Source organism: Macaca fascicularis, chromosome 5 (assembly GCF_037993035.2).
Source record: "Macaca fascicularis isolate 582-1 chromosome 5, T2T-MFA8v1.1".
Taxonomy (NCBI): domain Eukaryota; kingdom Metazoa; phylum Chordata; class Mammalia; order Primates; family Cercopithecidae; genus Macaca; species Macaca fascicularis.
In genome coordinates, this window is record NC_088379.1 from 57,499,333 (window position 1) to 57,519,565 (window position 20,233).

Here is a 20,233-nt window from a genome sequence, read left to right on the forward strand (position 1 = left end):
CACAATAATCTCTCATAATAGGAACTACCTTGGTTTACCTGTATAGCTTCATGAGAGTATAGACAAAGTAAAAGATCTAATAAAATATGGGAATATAATGTATTTGATTTTAGTATTATTTCTATTTGCATTTAAAGCATTCCTTTAGTTGAAAATATCCAGATTTTCCAAGCCTTATATTTACTAGCAACTAAATCAGGGTCTCTTTCTAAAAACCAGGTAGAGGATCAACTTGAAGCACTGAAATCTGAATCACAGAACAAAATGGAACTACTTCTGCAACAACATCAAGATAGGTAGGTTTCTGACAGGTACGGAAAAGCCTAGTGAAACTAAACCACAGTTTTACAGTGTTTTAGCCACAATTCCAAAATCTAAACCGCTCTGAAACACATACTTTTTTTTATAGGTTTATAGGAAACTCATGTTACAATTTTGTTTTCCTGACCCTGGTTAAAATGGTAAGGAGGGTGTTATTCGAGACAATTACAATAGGAGTATTGCTATAGGAGAGAGAGAGATTAAGCTCAGCTTCCAGTACAAGGCCAAATAGAGATTTATAGCCACGGGGCATAGTGAGGGGGTCTGTGGATGGAAAATTACTAAGAAAAGGCATCAAGAGTAGGGGGATTCTTGCTAAACTCAGGCCAAGGGCTTAGATATCAAAGGCAGGGGATGAAGAACTTGACCAGATATCGAGGGTGGGAGGACTAAACTGACTCAGCAAGATTCTTGCTAGGTCTGTGCTAGGCAGGCCAAAGGTTGAGGCATAGTTGAAAAGAGGCCTCAGAAGAGCCTGACCAAAGTTTGGTGAAGGAGACAGTTTTTGTCACTCATTTGTTGGAAAAACCTGACCAGAGCTAATGTAAACCTTTCCATAGTCTATGATTTAGTGTGAATACTTGCAAATTGTTGCATTCATAATATATTTGGTTAATGGGACACTTCCCTACATCTCACTTGGGGTGTCATACAATATATAGTACTTGCAATTTATTGCCATGGTAAACTAAAAAAAAATTCTGAATTCTAAAACTAGCTGACTCCCAAAAGATTTGGATAAAGGATTTTGGACCTGTTGTAGACACTTGTTATTAAAAGAGTAGCATGTACAAAAGCAAAGCAAAATACTAAATTTGAGAGTATTGAAAATCATTCATTTTAAAAATAATTTGTAGGAAAATCTTCTGTATCAAATAACAATCACCACATTCTTTTTATAGGATTGAGCAGTTAATAAGTGAACATGAAGTTGAAATAACAGGACTTACTGAGAAAGCTAGCAGTGCTCGAAGCCAAGCCAATAGTATCCAGAGTCAAATGGAAATCATTCAGTATGTGGTTTAAACTGTTAGTCATTCATCTTCATTTTAGAGTTATTATTTTCATTAACTTTCTGTTCTATAATCTTTTAGAATTTGCTTGGTAAGATTTCATAAGAAAGTAACACTTTTTTTCTAACATTTAAATGAACAGGAAATATTGCTTAACATAGGTAACATCTGACCATATAAGAAGTATTTTTGCAAGTATTTGGAGCTCCTGGGATTGGCTGTTTTAAGTATTTGTATTAGTCCATTCTTAATACTGCTATAAAGAACTACCTGAGACTGGGTAATTTTATGAAGAAAAGAGATTTAATTTACGCAGAGTTCCACAGGCTTAACAGGAGTCATGAGTGGGAGGCCTCAGGAAACTTACAATTATGATGGAAAGCAAAGGGGAAGCAAGCACATCATACCATGGCAAAGCGAGAGAGAGAGAGTGGGGACGTGCCACACTTTTAAACCATCAGATCTCATGAGAACTCACTATCACGAGAAAATCATGGAGGAAATCTGCCACCATGATCCAGTTACCCCCCACCAGGCCCCTCCCCTGACATGTGGTGATTACAATTCAGATTTGTAATCTCCCAAATATCATGTCCTTCTCACGTTTTAAAATATAATTATTGGCCATGCGCGGTGGCTCATGCCTGTAATCCCAGCACTTTGGGAGGCTGAGGCAGGCAGATCATGAGGTCAGGAGATCGAGACCATCCTGGCTAACACAGTGAAACCCTGTCTCCACTAAAAATACAAAAAATTAGCTGGGGTTGGTGGTGAGCACCTGTAGTCCCAGCTATTCGGGAGGCTAAGGCAGGAGAATGGCATTAACCTGGGAGGCAGAGCTTGCAGTGAGCCGAGACTGCACTGCAACCTGGGCAACACAGCAAGACTCTGTCTCAAAAAAAAAAAAAAAATACAATTATCCCTTCTCAACAATCCCCCAGTCTTAACTCATTTAAGCATTAACTCAAAAATCCACAACCCAAAGTCTCATCTGAGACAAGGTAAGTCCCTTCTGCCTATGAGCCTGTAAAATAAAAAGTTTGTTACTTCTGAGATACAATTGGGTTACAGGCATTGGGTAAATGCTCTTATTCCAAATGGGAGAAATAGGCCAAAATAAAGGGGCTGCAGGACCCATGCAAGTCCAAAATCCAGCTGGGCAGTCATTAAATTTTAAAGCTCTAAAATAATCTCCTTTGACTCCGTGTTTCACATACAGGGCACACTGATGCAAGGTGGGGGGTCCCAAGGCCTTGGGCAGCTCTGCCTCTGTTGCTCTGCATTATATAGCCTCTGCGCTGCTTTCACAGGCTGGCGTTGAGTGTCTGTAGCTTTTCCATGTGCACAGTACAAGCTGCCTGTGGATCTACTATTCTGGGGTCTGGAGGATAGTGGCCCTCTTCTCACAGCTCCACTAGGCAGTGCCCCAGTGGGGATTCTGTGTGGGGCTTCCAACCCCACATTTCCCCTCCATATTACCCTAGTAGAGATTCCCCATGAGGACTCTACTCCTGCAGCAGACGTCTGCCTGAACATCCAGGCATTTCCATACATGCTATGAAATCTAGGTAGAGGTTCCCAAACCTCAACTCTTGCTTTCTGTGCACCTGCAGGCTCAACACCATGTGGAAGCTGCCTAGTCTTGGGGCTTGCACCCTCTAAAGCAACAGCCCGAGCTGTACCTTGGCTCCTTTTAGCCACAGCTGGAGCTGGAGCAGCTGGGACACAGGGTGCCATGTACTGAGGATGCACAGAGCAGTGGAGTGGGCCCTGGCTCACAAAATCATTTTTTCCTCCTAAGTCACCAGGCCTGTGATGGAAGGGGCTGCCTAAAGATCTCTGACATGCCCTGCAGACATTTTCCCCATTGTCTTGCACCTCGTCTTTACTTATGCAAATTTCTACAGCTTGAATTTGTCCCCAGAAAATGGATTTTTCTTTTCCGTCAGGCTGCAAATTTTCCAAACTTTTACACTGTGCTTCCCTTTTAAACATAAGTTCCAGTTTCAGACCTCTCTTTATGAATACATGTGACTGTATGCTTTCAGAAACAGTCTGGTGACATCTTGAATGCTTTGCTGCTTAGAAATTTCTTCTGCCAGATACCCTGAATCATCTCTGTCATGATCAAAGTTCCACAGATCTTTAGGGCAGGGGCAAAATGCTACCAGTGTCTTTGCTAAAGCATAGTGAGAGTGATCTTTACTCCGGTTCCCAAGAAGTTCCTCATCTCCATCTGAGACCACCTCAGCCTGGACTCATTGTCCGTATCACTATCAGCATTTTGGTCACAACCATTCAACAAGTCTCTAGGAAGTTCCAAACTTTCCCTCATCTTCCTGTCTTCTTCTGATCCCTCCAAACTGTTCCAACCTCTGCCTGTTACCTAGTTCCAAAGTTACTTTCATATTTTCAGGTGTCCTTGCCCCACTCTCCTGATACCAGTTTTCTGTATTAATCCATTCTTACACTACTATAAAGAACTACGCAAGACTGGGTAATTTATGAAGAAAAGAAGTTTAGTTGACTCACAGTTCCCCAAGTTTAACAGGAATCATGACTGGGAGACCTCAGGAAACTTACAATCATGGGGAAAGCAAGCACGTCTTACCATGACGGAGCAGAAAAGCAGGGAAGTGCCATATAAACCATCAGATGTTGTGAGAACTCACTCACTAGCATGAGAACAGCATGGGGGAAGTCTGCCCCCACGATCCAATCACCTCCCACCAGGTCCCTCCCCTGACGTGTGGGGATTACAATTTGACAAGAGATTTGGGTGGGGACACAGAACCAAACCATATCTCTGTGTGTGTGTGTGTATGTATGTATATATGTGTGTGTAATATATATGAATATAAGTAAAATGTGTGCATATGCATAGAAATAATTGTATTTGAGTTGTATGTTAAAACTTTTTATATGGACATTTTCCATCATATACAAAAGTAGAGAGAAAATAGTGTAATGCACTCCCATACAGCTGTCACCCAGCTTCTGCGGTTTACAATATATTTGAGCTGAAGCTTTTGAGTCAATTTTGGAAAATAAAATACTATTGGCTTAATAATGCCATATAAAATAACTAGTAGTAGTGTCAAAAAGCTAGAATACTCAGGTGTTACTCTTATTCTTAGTTTGCTATTTGCATTTATTCTCCTTCTAAACTCTTCTTAGAGAGCAAGCAAGAAATCAAAACTCTATGTATATGCGTCAGCTCAGCGATCTGGAATCTACTGTTTCTCAGCTACGTTCTGAATTAAGGGAGGCCAAAAGGATGTATGAAGACAAGGTGAGTTTAGGTTTTGCTGCTCTGCTTCTAGAGACTATAATAGCTAGAATCAATATTATGTTATTAATAGTTTATTTGAAAATAAGAAATCAAAGTAATTTCAAATTAAAAGCAGTTTATAAGCTGGAGTAAGAGCATGCTAAATTATATTTTAAACTATAAACAATTTTTATTTAAATTATGTACTCTGATTCATTTTTAGCAAAACATTTTTTGCATAGTTCAAGTAAGTTTCAAAAAAAATGCATTAAAAATAAGACCATCTTAATTATTTTTACTTAGCTAACCTTTAGCAGATACTTCCATACCAGCCAGATCCCCCTGCTACTCAATATTTTTGGGGCCTACCTCCTCTCTTACTTCAACTCCTAACTCTTAATCATTGTGAAGCTAACAAACTGAATTAACTTTAAGAATAATTAAATGAATTAATTACATAAAAACTAATTAGGAAGATAAGTCTTCATCTCTCATCATGTAATTCACTTTAAAACCACATTAATTAATATTTGATACTCTGTTTTATTTCTTTCACTTTCCATAGCTAATGAGAAGCTATTCAGTATCATTGTCATCTATTTATCCAGAGCTTAGGATTTTGTTCATTTCAATCATTTGTATAACAGTAAGACCCTAAAAAACAAACAAGGAGCTGCCATTAAGAGGAGTGGTGTTCTTCATTCCTTGTAAGAAGGGTGATCACCCAAGGCTGCTTGCGTGGGACAGTCTCGGTTTACACCTGCTAGCCCAGTGTCCTGTTTTATGAATGCTACCTCTCATCTCCATAGTGTCCCCATTTGGAAGATAAAGTCTATATTTAGTCATCCTACCTGTAAGAGACCCTTAGATAGCCATGCAGAAACAATTTACGTACAGTTCTGTCACTTGTAGTCAGTTTCTCACACCTTAGCTATTTGGAGCAGTAGGTTAGAAGAAAGAGAGTATAAGGAAGCTGCCATACACCCTTTATAAAATGAAACCAATTCTATAGGGTAACAGTACATGGAGGAAAGCTCCATATGGGAAGAATTATATATTGCAGCACGAATTCTTCCAGACATTTGCCCTTCTCTGGGCAACCCCTCATTTTAATTATCACTCCAGCCAGCCACAGGAGGGGGCTGTTTCTCCTTGGTTCGAATATGGAAATAAGATACCTCAACCTTTATCTAAGCTGAGGGTGGAATTTAGACATGACTTTACTAAAGTCTAAGCCATAGAGTAACACGAAACTGTATAATCTCAGTTATAGGTGTGGGTCCTTTACAGCAGTGTCTTCCAAATATTTTCCATTGCTACTCACAGTAAGAAATATAGTTCATCTTATGATCCAATACACACATGCAACTGAAGCAAGATTCATAAAACAATATTTACTCCTATTACATGTGATGCTGGCTATTTTCTCTTCTCTTCAGATGCTGATTTGAAGCTCACTAAATTGATTTCATAATTTATTGGTGGGTTGCAGTTTAAATAACACTGCCTCCTTTTGTAAACCTCCTTGCATAACCCTTAACCTAAATCCTTGTGGCAGTGTTATTTCAACCAGTGCCACCTCTGAGCAACCTTAAGGGACCTTAGACCGCTTAAAGGGTACACTCGACAAACAAAAGGTCAGAGAGGAGCACACGCTTTTCTCCACCTCTCTGAAGCCTGCTTTTTGTGTTCTAGTTTCTTTTCTCAGGACAAGCTTTTCCCCTGATGATTGATAGCAGTCTGGGCAGACCAAGCCTATACCAAAAGGTCATGACCGCACCCTGCAGACAACAGCAGGAGGGGCTGATTTCAGTGCACCATGGGGTGGGAGGGTGCTTTTTCACTTGGGTCTAGTGGAGGTAGCCACTCTGGCAGAAGTGAGAGCTGACATTCTGACAGTGAGAGAGGAAATAAGAGAGCTATTGTGTTATAGTCCAATATAGTAATGCATATTCATGAATAATCACAAATCATTTTGGAAAAATTAAGTACCCATTGTCTATTGACAAACTTTATGAAAAGCCACCAAAGTACTAAATAAAGCTCAACTCACCTGTGGTTTCTTACATGATTGGTAACTGGTATAGCTTTCCATTATACTGTTGTTTGGAAAAATTATCCTTTCAGAAGCTTCACCCATTGTTTGCTAATTTGCATTTGGCCCAATATATAGTATCATGCTGATTTGGACATAATTGGGAAATTTTTTCACAAATACTGAAATATCCATCTAAAATATATAAAAAGAATTTCTAAGTTTTTATAAGCATTTAAATCTCTGGCATTATAGAAGCACGAGATCCAGATGAATGACTGCAAGCTTTTTACATGAATGTTTTGGAGTCATATAGATACAAACATGATATTAGAATCATTCTGTGATTTTGCTCTAATGTAAATAGTGGCTCAGCAAGAATTTTTGACAGTCTTAAATAGTAAACAGCTAACGGAAATAAGGAGGGCATATCAGCTTCATTAGTTTTAGTAAATCACTGAGATTTATAATACACCACAGTGACCCTAAATAGAGTTGGCACCTAGTTGATGGTTAACTAGACTGTCTTAACAGTAACTCCCTTTGATTTGGTCAGGGAGCACTCAGAGATGACTGCCATGTAAATATAGCTAAGTACACTCTGGCCTAAGGTGACGTTAATTACATGGTGTAGCTGAGCAAGGAAAATCAAACAAGTGAATAACAAGGATTTCACTTGAGATCATAAAAAATTGTATTGTTATAAAATGTTTTTGTTATAATGAATTGAATATAAAATCTAAAAACAAATTATTCTGCTTAATTTTTATTTTCACGCGACTTGACATTGCTAAAGCTTATTAAAACCTTAAAATCTATTTTTCTCTGTTGCTTCAGTGCATATTTTGGTATGTACTATTCAAATAACAACAAGGAAAAATATCAAAGGAAATAATACATAAAAGCTGTGATTAAAATGAAATTCATGGCCAGGTGCAGTGGCTTACACCCATAATCCCAGCACTTTGGAAGGCTGAGATAGGAGGATCACTTGAGCCCAGGAGCTTGAGACAAACCTGGGCAACATAGTGGAACTCTGTCTTTACAAAAATAAAAACAAAAATAAAAAGTTAGCTGGGCATGGTAGCGTGAGCTTGTAGTCCTCACTACTAGAAAGGCTAAAATGGGAGGATAGCTTGAGGCTGGGAGATTGAGGCTGCAGTGAGCAATGATCACACCACTAACTTTAGCCTGGGCAACAGAGTGCAACCCTGTCTCAGAAAAAAAAAAAAAAAAAAAAGGTGAGATTTGTGTGAAAGGAAACTAATAAAGGTGTGTTGATATTAAACATCAACATGTTTTATGAGGGGCAGTATTAGTATTTTCTCCCGAGGTCAGATTTCTTCATTTTAGAAAGTGTTTTTACTTTTAAAAATTGATGACATGGCGGTCTAAACAAAACTTTTCCAACTAGAATGCATAAATTAAGAGAAAACTTGTTTTGGAAGTTAATATTTCTCTTCAGATTAACACAATTATTTTATGCTGGTAAACATAGAAATTGTACTTCAAAAAAAAAAAATGTGAGATGTAGCTTTTGTAGCTTACCAAAGTGTTTTACTGTAATGCTGTTTTCTATTCTTCTCTTTCCATTTTAGGAGAACCTCCAGAATTCCCCTTTACGAATTTGGACCAGTAGAAGCTGTCACTATTGGCTCTGTAGATTTGGCTTTACTCTTAACTTTCGCTTTTTGACAACAAAAATACCTCATGATCTTGATTCAACGTTTATTTTTACTACTTTGAAAGCAGTTGGGGCTGAATTTTCTATTAAAAAAGTGATGATTTAGTAGCACTGGCTAGAGCTATATATACTGTGCAGGAAGATTCTGTGCAAACCTCTGCATAGTTCTGCCAATGCACCGCCATGCTGGCCTGTAGCATCCCTTATTACTCCATAGCTGTGTCTTTTTGAGCACAGAAAAACAGAAAACACCACCACCAACAGACAAACCAAACCTCATGTGATTTGATATGATTGGCAATATCTCTAAAATCAATGTGAGATTAGAATGAAATCCCAATACTCATTTGTCCAGTAATCCAAACCAAAAAGTGCATTCATAGATGGTGAAAGGGAAAACCAGTGCTACTATGTAAAAATAAAAGAAAAAGAAAAAAATCTTTAATACATCTCAGATGTCAATATTTATTCTGGATATTTTAAAAGGCTTTTCTTTATAGTGTTTTTTACAGCTGTTTATATCAACTCAGCTGCTACTTCAATGGTTTTCCCTTTCACTCTCTATTTATCTTTTTAATTGATTAATATAAATATTTTTACTCTAAAAAGTGAAAGGTAAAAGCAGAGCTATAGCAGCTGAGTCAGTACTGACAACCACAAAACAAATGTTCCTGCAGGGGGCTGGAGGAACTTCTTATACTTAATAAACAGATGGAAAGATAAGACTTGGCACTTTTCTCTTTCTTTGTTTTTTTAATTTGGTCTCATGTCAAGTTTGATGTTATGAAATGATTATCCAGAAGTTTTTTTTTTAAGTGAAAGCAGACAAAAGAGAAAATCTTAATTTAAGCTTTTAAAGCATATATACAAATTATTTTCTTTGCTCAAGGATAGAAATGGTTTATGCCAGGCTAGGAGTAGAAAACATTTATTTTAATCATATGATTAATTCAAATTGGAAATGTTCTTGTTGAATTTATAGCTCAAAAGACAGGTGGAAAATAAATTATTTCAGCTTTATTAATACTGTTCTCATGGAAAAAAAAGTATTAGAATTGAAAGGAACATGAGAGATCATCTAGAATACTCTTTCCAATTATAGATTAAAAAAATGGAAACACAGAGAAGTTATGTAACAGAAACTAGACAAGAACCTAAGGTGTTTGGCTCTCTGGCTGATCATGTTGCCTGTCGGATCATGTTCATGTACCCATTCCTTGCCAGGCAAAATGATAACTGTGTAACAGTAACGTTTGTGGTTCTTCCCGTTACTGTATTTACTAAGTGTGTACTGATTTAGTCTTTCCTGATAATAATAAAAGTGAAGAGATTTTATCAACTGATATTGTTCCTTCATTTTTCTTAGGAAGTTACCTGTGTTACAGAGCTTGAATTTTTATGGGGCTTTTTCATTTATTTTCCTATATATGCCCCAAAAGGAGCACAAGAAGTCCTTTTTTGTTTTTTCTGAGAGAGAGTGTCTCACTCCGTTGCCAAGGCTGGAGTGCAGTGGCACGATCATGACGCACTACAGCTTCAAACTCCCAGGCTCAAGCGAGCCTGCCACCTCAGCCTCCTGACTAGCCAAAACTACAGGCATGCACCACCATGCCATGCTAATTTTATTTTTATGTTTGTAGAGATGGGGTCTCACTATGCAGCCCAGGCTGGTCTCAAACTCCTGGTCTCAAGTGATCCTCCCACCTCGGCCTCCTGGAAAGTACTTTATTGGATTATTAAAGTCTAGGAATACATTTTAGACAGTAATCTAATATTTTATGTGTACCTAATTCTTGTGAACTACTTTTTATACTTAGCATGCAGCCAGATACAAAGTCAGTTTAGGAATATAGCCAATATAAATATTAAAGTCTATATTCTGATTTCTGTAGGTAAATGGGAAACTGATAGTCCTGTATTAGTACTTTCTTAGTCATATATGTATATGTAGATATATATATATAACTTCTATTATTTGATTATTGTTAAAGAGAGACACGTGTATATGTTTGTATAGATAATATAATCCAATATGTGTTGAATAAGTGAAGATCTTTAAAAATAAATAATAGTAAAACTAGAAAGTTGTCAAGAAAAAGTTAGTCTTAGTCAAATGTTCTCTAGTTAAGAAAGTTTTATCATAGTACATCATCCAAACCAGGTTTTATTATTGACAGTAGATTGGAAACCTACTACATAGACACCTTAAAGGTAAGAAGGAATATGTAGCATTTATGCAGATGTGAAAGATTTCCTATTACTAGAAAGTAGATGATAAAATAGTAATGGTAGATACCTAGTTAAAGATAAGGTATCACCATATAACTAAGTATCAACATGTTCTCATTGCTTTAATATCTTATTATCTAAGTTACGATATTGTGTGGGTCAGCTAAAATATAAACCCTTAGTCTCCACAGTCTGAGATCCTAGCCTGTTAGTATACACTGAACCTAGACATTAAGAACTATAGAGGCCGGGCACGGTGGCTCACGCCTGTAATCCCAGCACTTTGGGAGGCCGAGGCGGGTGGATCATCTGAGGTCAGGAGTTCGAGACCAGCCCGGCCAACATGGCAAAACCCCATCTCTACTAAAAATACAAAAATTAGCTGAGCGTGGTGGTGGGGACCTGTAATCCCAGCTACTTGGGAGGCTGAGGCAGGAGAATCATTTGAACCCGGGAGGTGGAGGTTGCAGTGAGCCGAGATCGTGCCATTGCACTTCAGCCTGGGTGACAGGGCAAGACTCATCTCAAAAAAAAAAAAAAAAAAAAAAGAACTATAGAAATGCTATTAACAGTGATGCATTTTATGGCATGTGTCATAGAAATGCATATTTAAACAGATCAAACAGCTGCCTTGTTGGAATAAAATGCACTTTAACATCCTCTAAAATTGGTACTTTTATTCCCATTTTACATTAATAGTTGAACAGAATGAGGGTTAGAATGGTTAAATAAATTGTCTGACTGTAAATATAAATATATATAAATTCATCCTTTCAAAAAGTAGTGAATATAAAATAATGACAATAGCTAATAACTTGTTACCATTCATTCTTTTATATTCAATGCCTTTTATTATCAAAACTTTGATATTCTGAAGCAAAATAGCTCTTCTAAGTATAATACAGTTTATTTGTGTAGGCTCTGCAGCATGTAATTTATGCCATATCAAGCTTCCTTTTTTTTTTGAAACAGTTTTGCTCTGTCACCCAGGCTGGAGTGCAGGGACGCAATCATGGCTCACTGCAGCCTTAACCACCCAGGCTCAAGCAGTCCTCCCACTTTAGCCTCCCAAGTAGCTGGAACCCCAGGTGCGCACCACCATGCCCAGCTAATCTTTAAAAAAACATTTTTTGTGGAGATGGGGTTTCCCTATTTTGCCTAGGTTGGTCTTGAACTCCTGGGCTCGAGGGATCCTCCTGTCTTGGCCTCCCAAAGGATTACAGGCATAGGCCAACCCTCAAGCTTTCTTAAATAACAAATTATAGAACATGTCTTCACAGAAGATAAATCTTGAATAGTATGAAAACAGGAGACGGATGTATTACAGGCAATTCCCAAATTCAACAGTACTAAATATTTCATTTTGTCTAACTTCCCTGGCTAAATACAGCATAGATTTTCTTTAAAAAAACAAAAAACCAAAAAAAAAAAAAAAACAACTTCACAAAACACATCACAATACACTTTTTTTTTTTTTTTTTTTGAGATGTAGTTTCACTTTTTCACCCAGGCTGAAGTGCAATGGCATGATCTTGACTCACTGCAACTTCTGCCTCCCGGATTCAAACAGTTCTCTTGTCTCAGCCTCCCAAGTAGCTGGGATTACAGGTGCCCGCCACCGCACCTGGCCAATTTTTGTATTTTTAGTAGAGACAGGGTTTTGCCGTGTTGGCCAGGCTGTTCTCAAAATCCTGACCTCAAGTGATCCACCTGCCTTGGCCTCGCAAAGTGCTGGGATTACAGGTGTAAGCCATTGCACCCAGCCTCACAATAAACTTTTAGTTTTGTTCTCAAAATAATACCATTTGTTTTCCAAAGTCTGTATTTATTTTATATTACCCACTGTCATAATCAGGCACTGCAATTTTTACTTTCCTTTCAGATAGAAGAGCTGGAAAAGCAGTTAGTCCTTGCCAACTCAGAGCTAACTGAAGCCCGGACAGAGCGTGATCAATTCAGTCAGGAATCTGGAAATTTAGATGATCAACTTCAAAAGCTGTTGGTAAGATTATGCTTTAAAATATGAATAAGATGAATTCTGGCAAGTTTTTCACCAAAATATATCACAAAACTTGTTTCCTTTATAAAATTACCAACTTATAAAATATTTGTGCATACATGCAACAGATTATTTTAGACACAATTCAAGTTTTGCATATAAAATATATTCTGTATACTTAATTTTTTTCTTAAGCAGAGCTATTACAGTATTAGGTGAAGGAGATCTTGACATAGTCATAGTCTTTCAAGTAGATACCATATTCCATTAAATTGAAGTCGTGTCACATGTTCATTTTAAGGCCAAATAACATTCAAAACACATACAAATTGTGTATATAGAAATTTGGAATGGACAGTTAGGTGAAGTTGTTTTAAAAGAAAAGGACAGTATGATGGTGCTCATAATGAAGCAACTCTGTCCTCTGTTGGAGGAACTATAGGATGAGATTTTAGGAAAGGAAATGTTTGGAACCCCCTTTTGTGGTATTAGTGGTATAACAGAATAAATTTCTCAGCTTACCAAACCCCATTCCAGGGAATTGTGCTCTTTGCTATTAAAGCCATCCTTCGCAGGCTGACAAGGGTTAGATGAGCTGAGGTAAGGATAGAACTGAGAGCTGTGTAGAGAAGCTCTTAACCTTGGCATAATTCTTCAGTGCTTTACCTAACATTTGCATGTTTTTCAGTGTTCTCCTATCTAATTTGAAAATCTTGGAGACTGAATGTCTGAAAGATCCTCAAACCTGGCCTCCCTTTTCATTCTTACCGTCACCACCCCTCTTTCAACCCTTCATTACTCATCGCCTGGAGCACGGCAGTCTCCTTATTGATGTTCCCATCTCCAGTTTTTCTCCTCTTCACTCCTTCCTGTAAAGGGCTGCCGCATACATCTCTCTAAAATATAGCTCCAGTGATGTCACTCTTCAACTCAAAATTACTTTCTCTGTAAAATCAGACACCCTCCCTTTCAGTACTGTTCATGATCCATAACCCTGCTAACCTTTCCGATCCTTTCTCTCTACCTGGACCCAGTGCACCATGCAAACACACAGGCCCCTTTCCTGTCCCTTCTTCCTAATCTAATCTCTGCATCTTCAGGTCTAACTCAAATACTATCCTGAAGCATTTTGATCCCTTTAGTGAGATTCTGTCTGTTATTCCCTATCTTTGTCCTTTTAATGAAAAACCACTTCCAGTTACTTATGTCTGTCTTAACTTTCTCTTGGATCATAAGTCATTTGAGCATAGATGGATCTTTGTTTTTACTAGTCTGACTGTAGAGTTTTTGCTCCTGTTCAACACTATGTATTTTTTAAGCAACTGAAAAGGGAGGTAATTCTATTCACAGCCCAGATGCTACTCAAATTCCAGTACCAGCCACTATTCTGCCATTTCTCCATTACTTATCATTTTTCCTGTATGCTTTTGAGCATTTCTTTGTTATAGGAGCATACTTGATGTGAGGTATAATGTCTTTCTTAGAAAATGCAAGACTTCAAAACAGGACACTTTTAAAATCTACTGTATTTTGCTTTTCATTGTGTATTATTTGAGTTCTAGTCCCTCGAGATAGACTTGTAATGCTAGAAATTTTAAGCAAAATGTTAACTTATTTTTCTTGGAAATAATTGCTCTTAAGCCATTAAAAAGGAATCAGATTCCAAAATCAAAGGTGTCTGAAATCACATAAAAACTCCAAATGTGATATAAACACAATATGTTTTATCTTAATTATTTAATAGCAGGGAGGAAAAAAGCATTCCTCTCTTTTTTTAGGCTGATCTACACAAAAGGGAGAAGGAGCTGAGTCTGGAGAAGGAGCAGAATAAGCGTCTGTGGGACCGAGACACAGGCAACAGCATCACCATTGACCATCTACGGCGGGAACTGGATGACCGGAACATGGAGGTGCAGCGCCTGGAAGCCCTGCTCAAGGCCTTGAAGAGCGAGTGTCAGGGCCAGATGGAGCGGCAGGTCAGTGCCTGCGCAGGCTGTGCCATCACCAAACAATCTCTTCTGGGGGAAAAATATATTTTATGTTTAAATAGAGCTTTTTATTTTTAACATATATGGACCTAAAATGGCTCCTAAAATAAAGCTATGGATTCTGTGAGCAATTTATGAAAACCTGACACTTATTTTTTATTTTATTTTATTTTTTGTTTATTTATTTATTTATTTTTAGATCGCACCTCCCTCTGTCACCCAGGCTGGAGTGCAGTGGCGTGATCTCGGCTCACTGCCACCTCTGCCTCCAGGGTTCAAGCGATTCTCCTACCTTAGCCTCCCAAGTAGCTGAGATTACAGGTGCGTGCCACCACGCCCAGCTAATTTTTTGAATTTTTAGTAGAGATGGGGTTTCACCATGTTAGCCAGGATGGTCTTGATCTCCTGACCTCATGGTCTGCCCACCTCAGCCTCCCAAGGTGCTGGGATTACAGGCATGAACCACTGCGCCCAGCCCACATATGTGTGTGTGTGTGTGTGTGTGTGTGTGTATATATATATATATATTTTTTTTTTTTTGAGACACAGTCTTACTTTATTGCCCAGGGTGGAGTGCAGTGGCACAATCTCAGCTCACTGCAACCTCTGCCTCCCGGGTTCAAGCAATTCTCCTGCCTCAGCCTCCCAAGTAGCTGGGATTACAGGCATGCACCACCACACCCAGCTAATTTTTGTATTTTTAATAGAGATGGGGTTTCACCATGTTGGCCAGGCTGGTCGTGAACTTCTGACCTCAGGTGATACACCTGCCTTGGCCTCCCAAAAGGCTGGGATTACAGGCATGAGCCACCGTGCTGGGTTTTATATATATATATATACACTAATTAAACTAAATGTGTCAAGCTTTATCTCACTTGTACATTTTGAAAAACTAAACTCCTATCCAATTGCCTTTTCACTTTTACCTAAAACTTGGTAACCTAATAATTGCTTATTTCTGCTGCATAGAAGCATCAAATTATTGGGCAGCCTGAGGAGCAACAGGGTTGAAGGTTTCTAACAGATTTTTATGCTTTATTTTTCTCCCAAAAGAGACTTTCCTCTCTTCCCCTGAGCCTCAGCACTGATTGAGACTGATGAGTGCATTCCATTCTGGTGCACCCACCAATAGCAAAACATGGAAATGCCTTCTTAATAGCAGTGTACTTTCTGTGCTAGGAGTACATGGTTCTAATGCTAGTTACTGCTACAGGGACATAAAAAGCATCCCATAAAAGTGTAAGCTTCTCAGAATGTGAAAGCAAACCAAGGGACCAGTCTTGCCTTAGACCCAGGCAAAGCCATTAACCTGCTCTCTGGCTTAACCTGGGCAAGAAGAAAGATGAAAGGACCAACTAGAAGTCAGAATTTTCAGCTTTTCCAAACAAGGATCAGAGAATATGAATGTGTGTGTGGATAAAAGCCATTATTCATTTTTTTTTCCTCAGAGGTAGAATTAAAGGTAAAGTTGGAGGGAAATTAAAAGTAAAGGGGTAGTTATTGTAAATTCTACCACCCTTCCCCCCATTGCCAGGGTTATCTTAATCTAAATCAGTACAGAAAACATCAACAGAGGAAACTTCCCAAGACCACACTCTAGAACACCATCATGGAGGAGCATTATTATTTAATTAAGCCATCTCCACCTTGGTCTAATTAGCGTATGTCAGTCTTACATATGTTACAAGAGCTAGAGTTCTGATAGCAAAATGATTGAGTTAATTTAACTAGACATGGTTGGGTACAGTGGCTCATGCCTGAAATCCCAGCACTTTGGGAGGCCGAAGCAGGAGATCACTTGAGGCTGGGAATTTGAGAAGACCAACCTGGGGAACATAGTGAGACCCCTATCTCTTAAAAAAAAAAAAAAAGATCTTACTAAACATTGCCTAATTCATTATTTCATGCTTTTAAGTTAACTTGTATCTCTCGAGGTTGCCTATACCTATCCTCCCAAATCTATGAAATTCTCTTTTCTTTAACAATCAGATGGCAGCAATTCAAGGAAAGAATGAAAGTCTAGAAAAAGTATCTTCCCTGACTGCTCAGCTTGAATCCACCAAAGAGATGCTGCGCAAAGTAGTAGAAGAGTTGACAGCCAAGAAGATGACTCTGGAGAGCTCAGAGAGGACAATATCAGACCTGACCACTTCTCTCCAGGAAAAAGAGAGAGCCATCGAGGCTACCAATGCAGAGATCACAAAGCTCCGCTCCCGGGTGGACTTGAAATTGCAGGAGCTGCAACACTTGAAAAATGAAGGGGATCACCTCAGAAATGTGCAGACAGAATGCGAGGCCCTCAAACTGCAGATGACAGAGAAGGACAAGGTGATCGAGATTCTGCGACAGCAGATTGAGAACATGACGCAGCTGGTGGGCCAGCATGGACGAACTGCTGGAGCTATGCAAGTAGAAAAAGCTCAACTGGAGAAAGAAATTAATGATAGGCGGATGGAACTAAAGGAACTTAAGGTCTGTAGAGTTTTTTTGTGGTTTAACTTCTGAAATATCATTTCTCTTATGACAGGTATGACCTGTACTGGAAAGTGGTTCTTGGTATCTGTGGACACCCTGAAACTGTTGGAAGGTGTTTGTTTCTATGTGTATATGTGTGTTTTTGTGAGAAAGGATAAATACTTTTATCAGATTACAGAAGGAGTGGATGACTCGAAAACGGCTCAAAATCATGGGTACAAGAGAAAAAAGATCAGAAAATCTATTAAGTCTTTCCTGATACCACAGTTTGAAGTATTTTCTCCCTCTTCAGACAGACCTAAATTTGAACCCCGTCTCTCACTGCTTAGTTACGGTGAAACACTGGACTGTGTGCTGAATCTTGGCTTCTATATCTGATAAACAAAACCAAACCAAAAAGTAAACAAAACAAAAAACCCCCAACAACCTGTTGGGTTACTGTGAGGCTTAAATCAGAAAATATATATTAAGGAATGAGCCTATTAATAGTTTCTGGCTATTTAAGAATTTAAAATTTAAATAACTTAATAATTTAAAATGTAATAAATATTAGTTTCTTTCCCCTGTTTTAGTCTCCTTCTGAACTTTCTCATACTTTATTTGTACCTGGTAAAACCTGGTTCACATTCTATATTGCCGTATCTGTGTGTGTGTGTGTGTGTCTGTGTCTGTGTGAGTGTGTTTACATAGCAGTGTCTCCTTTTCCCTACAAGATTGTAGACTTCTTCAACCAGGGTGCACATCTTATTAGTCTTTGTACCTCCTGCCCAATATTTTTGTGCCTTGCACCCAGAAGGTGCTCGATAAATATTTATCAAAATTTAACACGATTTTATGTTTTTTTTAAAATTGATTTCATAGGATTTATGTCACCTTTATGTCTGACTTGGTGAGTAGTAAGAGACAAATCACATATACTGTAGATGCCTCAATTTCCTGCTTCTAAAAATAGGGCCAGCAATAGATAATTATCCATCTTATGGAAATACACAAGTTCATTGCATTAGAAAAATAGAATTTTCTATTGCTTAAGTTTTTACTTGATTATATACATTTTTTTTTTTGAGATGGAGTCTCACTCTGTCACCCAGGCTGGAGTGCAGTGGCGTGATCTCGGCTCACTGCAAGCTCCGCCTCCTGGGTTCATGCCATTCTCCTGCCTCAGCCTCCCGAGTAGCTGGGACTACAAGCATGTGCCACCACGCCCGGCTAATTTTTTTTTTTTTTTGTATTTTTAGTAGAGATGGGGTTTCACCATGTTAGCCAGGATGGTCTCGATCTCCTGACCTTGTGATCCACCCGCCTCGGCCTCCCAAAGTGCTGGGATTACAGGCGTGAGCCACCGCGCCCGGCGATTATATACATTTTTAAATGGCCAAACTCACCGTGAAAAGGGACATAGAAAGGATTCTCAATGGCCAGTCCTACAATGAAACCCTTAGAATAGGTGTGTTGCAGGGCAGAGCCTATCAGAGGAGAAAGGATGGTTCTACCTTGCTTAGGAAGATCGCTAGTGGATTGCTAGTGTGTTAAGGTTCTAAACAGGAGAATCCCACTCTTATACTCTAAAATTTAAATCAATTTAATCCTCACAAAACTTTATGAGGGAGGCACTATTATTGTCGCATTTTACAGCTAAGGAAACTGAGACACAGAGAGTTTAACTTGCTGGAGAGCAGCACTACCTTGTGGTTTGAACCTAGGCAGCCTAAGTAGATGTTACTGTGTGCAGTGGTCCTCAGTGAGAACCGGAATCACCTGGAAGACTTTTTAAAGCGCAGACTGCTGGCCTGCTCCCAGAGTTTCTGATTCAGTAGGACTAGGATGGGGTTTGAGATTTGGTGTTTCTGAACAAGTTTCCAGATGATGTGGATACTGCTGGTCCTGAGAGCATCCATCCGGATCTGTGTTAGTGCCTCAAAGGAATGTGGAGCTCATGACTCGAGGGTCAGTGAAAGCTTCAGAGAGAGCTGGGAACCTGAAATGGGCAAAAACTAGGCAAAGAGAAGGAAGGACGGCGTTCCAAGCCCGAGGAGAAGCCTAGTCTGTAATTTAGCCTAGAGATGGTGTGGGAGACATTAAAGGTTTAGGGGTAGGAAGGAGGGGGTAACATGAAGAAGGCAGTGTTGGAAGCGGATTAATCTGGCATCAGTATGCAGAAGTGGCTTAGAGAGAGTAAAACTAATTTTCAGTTCCTAAATATGGAGCTGGAGCAGCTTCAGGGAATAATTTCCTAGGTAAGTAGAGTTTCACACGGACACAAAGAACATAAGTTTAAAACTCAAGTCCTAAAGCTACATCCACTTCCTTCTGTGATCTGGTAAGAAAAAAAGGTGGGGGAATTGTAGCCCTAGAAGGTAGGTTTCTCTCCTGGTTTCTGTCACCTCTTCAGAGTGGGTACTGCACACACTGACAGCAGAGAAGCAGAGTGACTTTTATTTCAATAACTGTGGGCCCCAGAGCTAGACCTTTCTTAAAAACAAATAAATAATAAGACTAAGAAAGGATGAATTCTATCAGCTGGCCTCAAGAGGTGGAACAGGAGCAGCACTCATCCTGTGTGTGTTGTGATGCCTTAGGTTGTCCCAGGGAAATCCCTCCCCATCCCTTACTGCATGAGGCCAGCTGGATTTAGTGTGACAGTTGCCAGGAGTAGCTAGGCAGAGATCAGATAGCCCAGATTAGGGCCCTTACTTCCCAAACCCATCACAGGTGGGTAGTGAGACAAGCCTGGAGCTCCCCGCCAATCCTTTTTGAACAGCCAGAAGCTTGTCATGTGGCTATATTTCAGATGTATCACTGGTCTCTGCAGTTAAACTGCTGCTATAGCAGTCAAATCGCATCTGTCAGGATACTAAGGCCAGTAGGGGAATAATTTGGAGAAACAATCTGATGACCAAAGAAAGTCAATTTTTTTTTCAAATGTCACTTATTTGGAAGGATCTAGGTCAGTTCTGTCCACCAGAAATACAGTATAAGTGACATATATAATTTTAAGTTTTCTAGTAGATACATAAAAAGAAATGTGAAAGTTAGCAGGCACTGTGGCAGTCCATATGCAAAGTGATGGCAATCCAGACCTGGAGGTTGGGTGGGATTTGGTCAACAGCTGGGTATGAGGGGTGAGGGACAGGGAAAGACATGGCGACTTTGTGAGTTCAAACTTAGACTGGCAACATGGTAGTGCCTCTAACAGAGAAGAGTCAGAAAGGACTATA

At 39.1% G+C, this 20,233-nt stretch overlaps 1 protein-coding gene across 5 annotated transcripts in view; it reads left to right on the forward strand.

Annotated features, from left to right (window-relative positions):
• Window positions 1-20,233, forward strand: part of CCDC158 (coiled-coil domain containing 158) — a 115,380-nt gene that overhangs the window by 36,738 nt on the left and 58,409 nt on the right. For 4 of the 5 annotated variants that reach the window (XM_045392463.3, XM_074039848.1, XM_074039846.1 and 1 more), the window contains 6 exons: window positions 220-296; window positions 1,224-1,334; window positions 4,512-4,626; window positions 12,436-12,555; window positions 14,331-14,528; window positions 16,530-17,012. In XM_045392463.3, the coding sequence (XP_045248398.1) occupies window positions 220-296; window positions 1,224-1,334; window positions 4,512-4,626; window positions 12,436-12,555; window positions 14,331-14,528; window positions 16,530-17,012 (1,104 nt within the window). The remainder of the gene's footprint in view (window positions 1-219; window positions 297-1,223; window positions 1,335-4,511; window positions 4,627-12,435; window positions 12,556-14,330; window positions 14,529-16,529; window positions 17,013-20,233) is intronic. The other variant, XM_074039847.1, reaches the window with a different exon arrangement.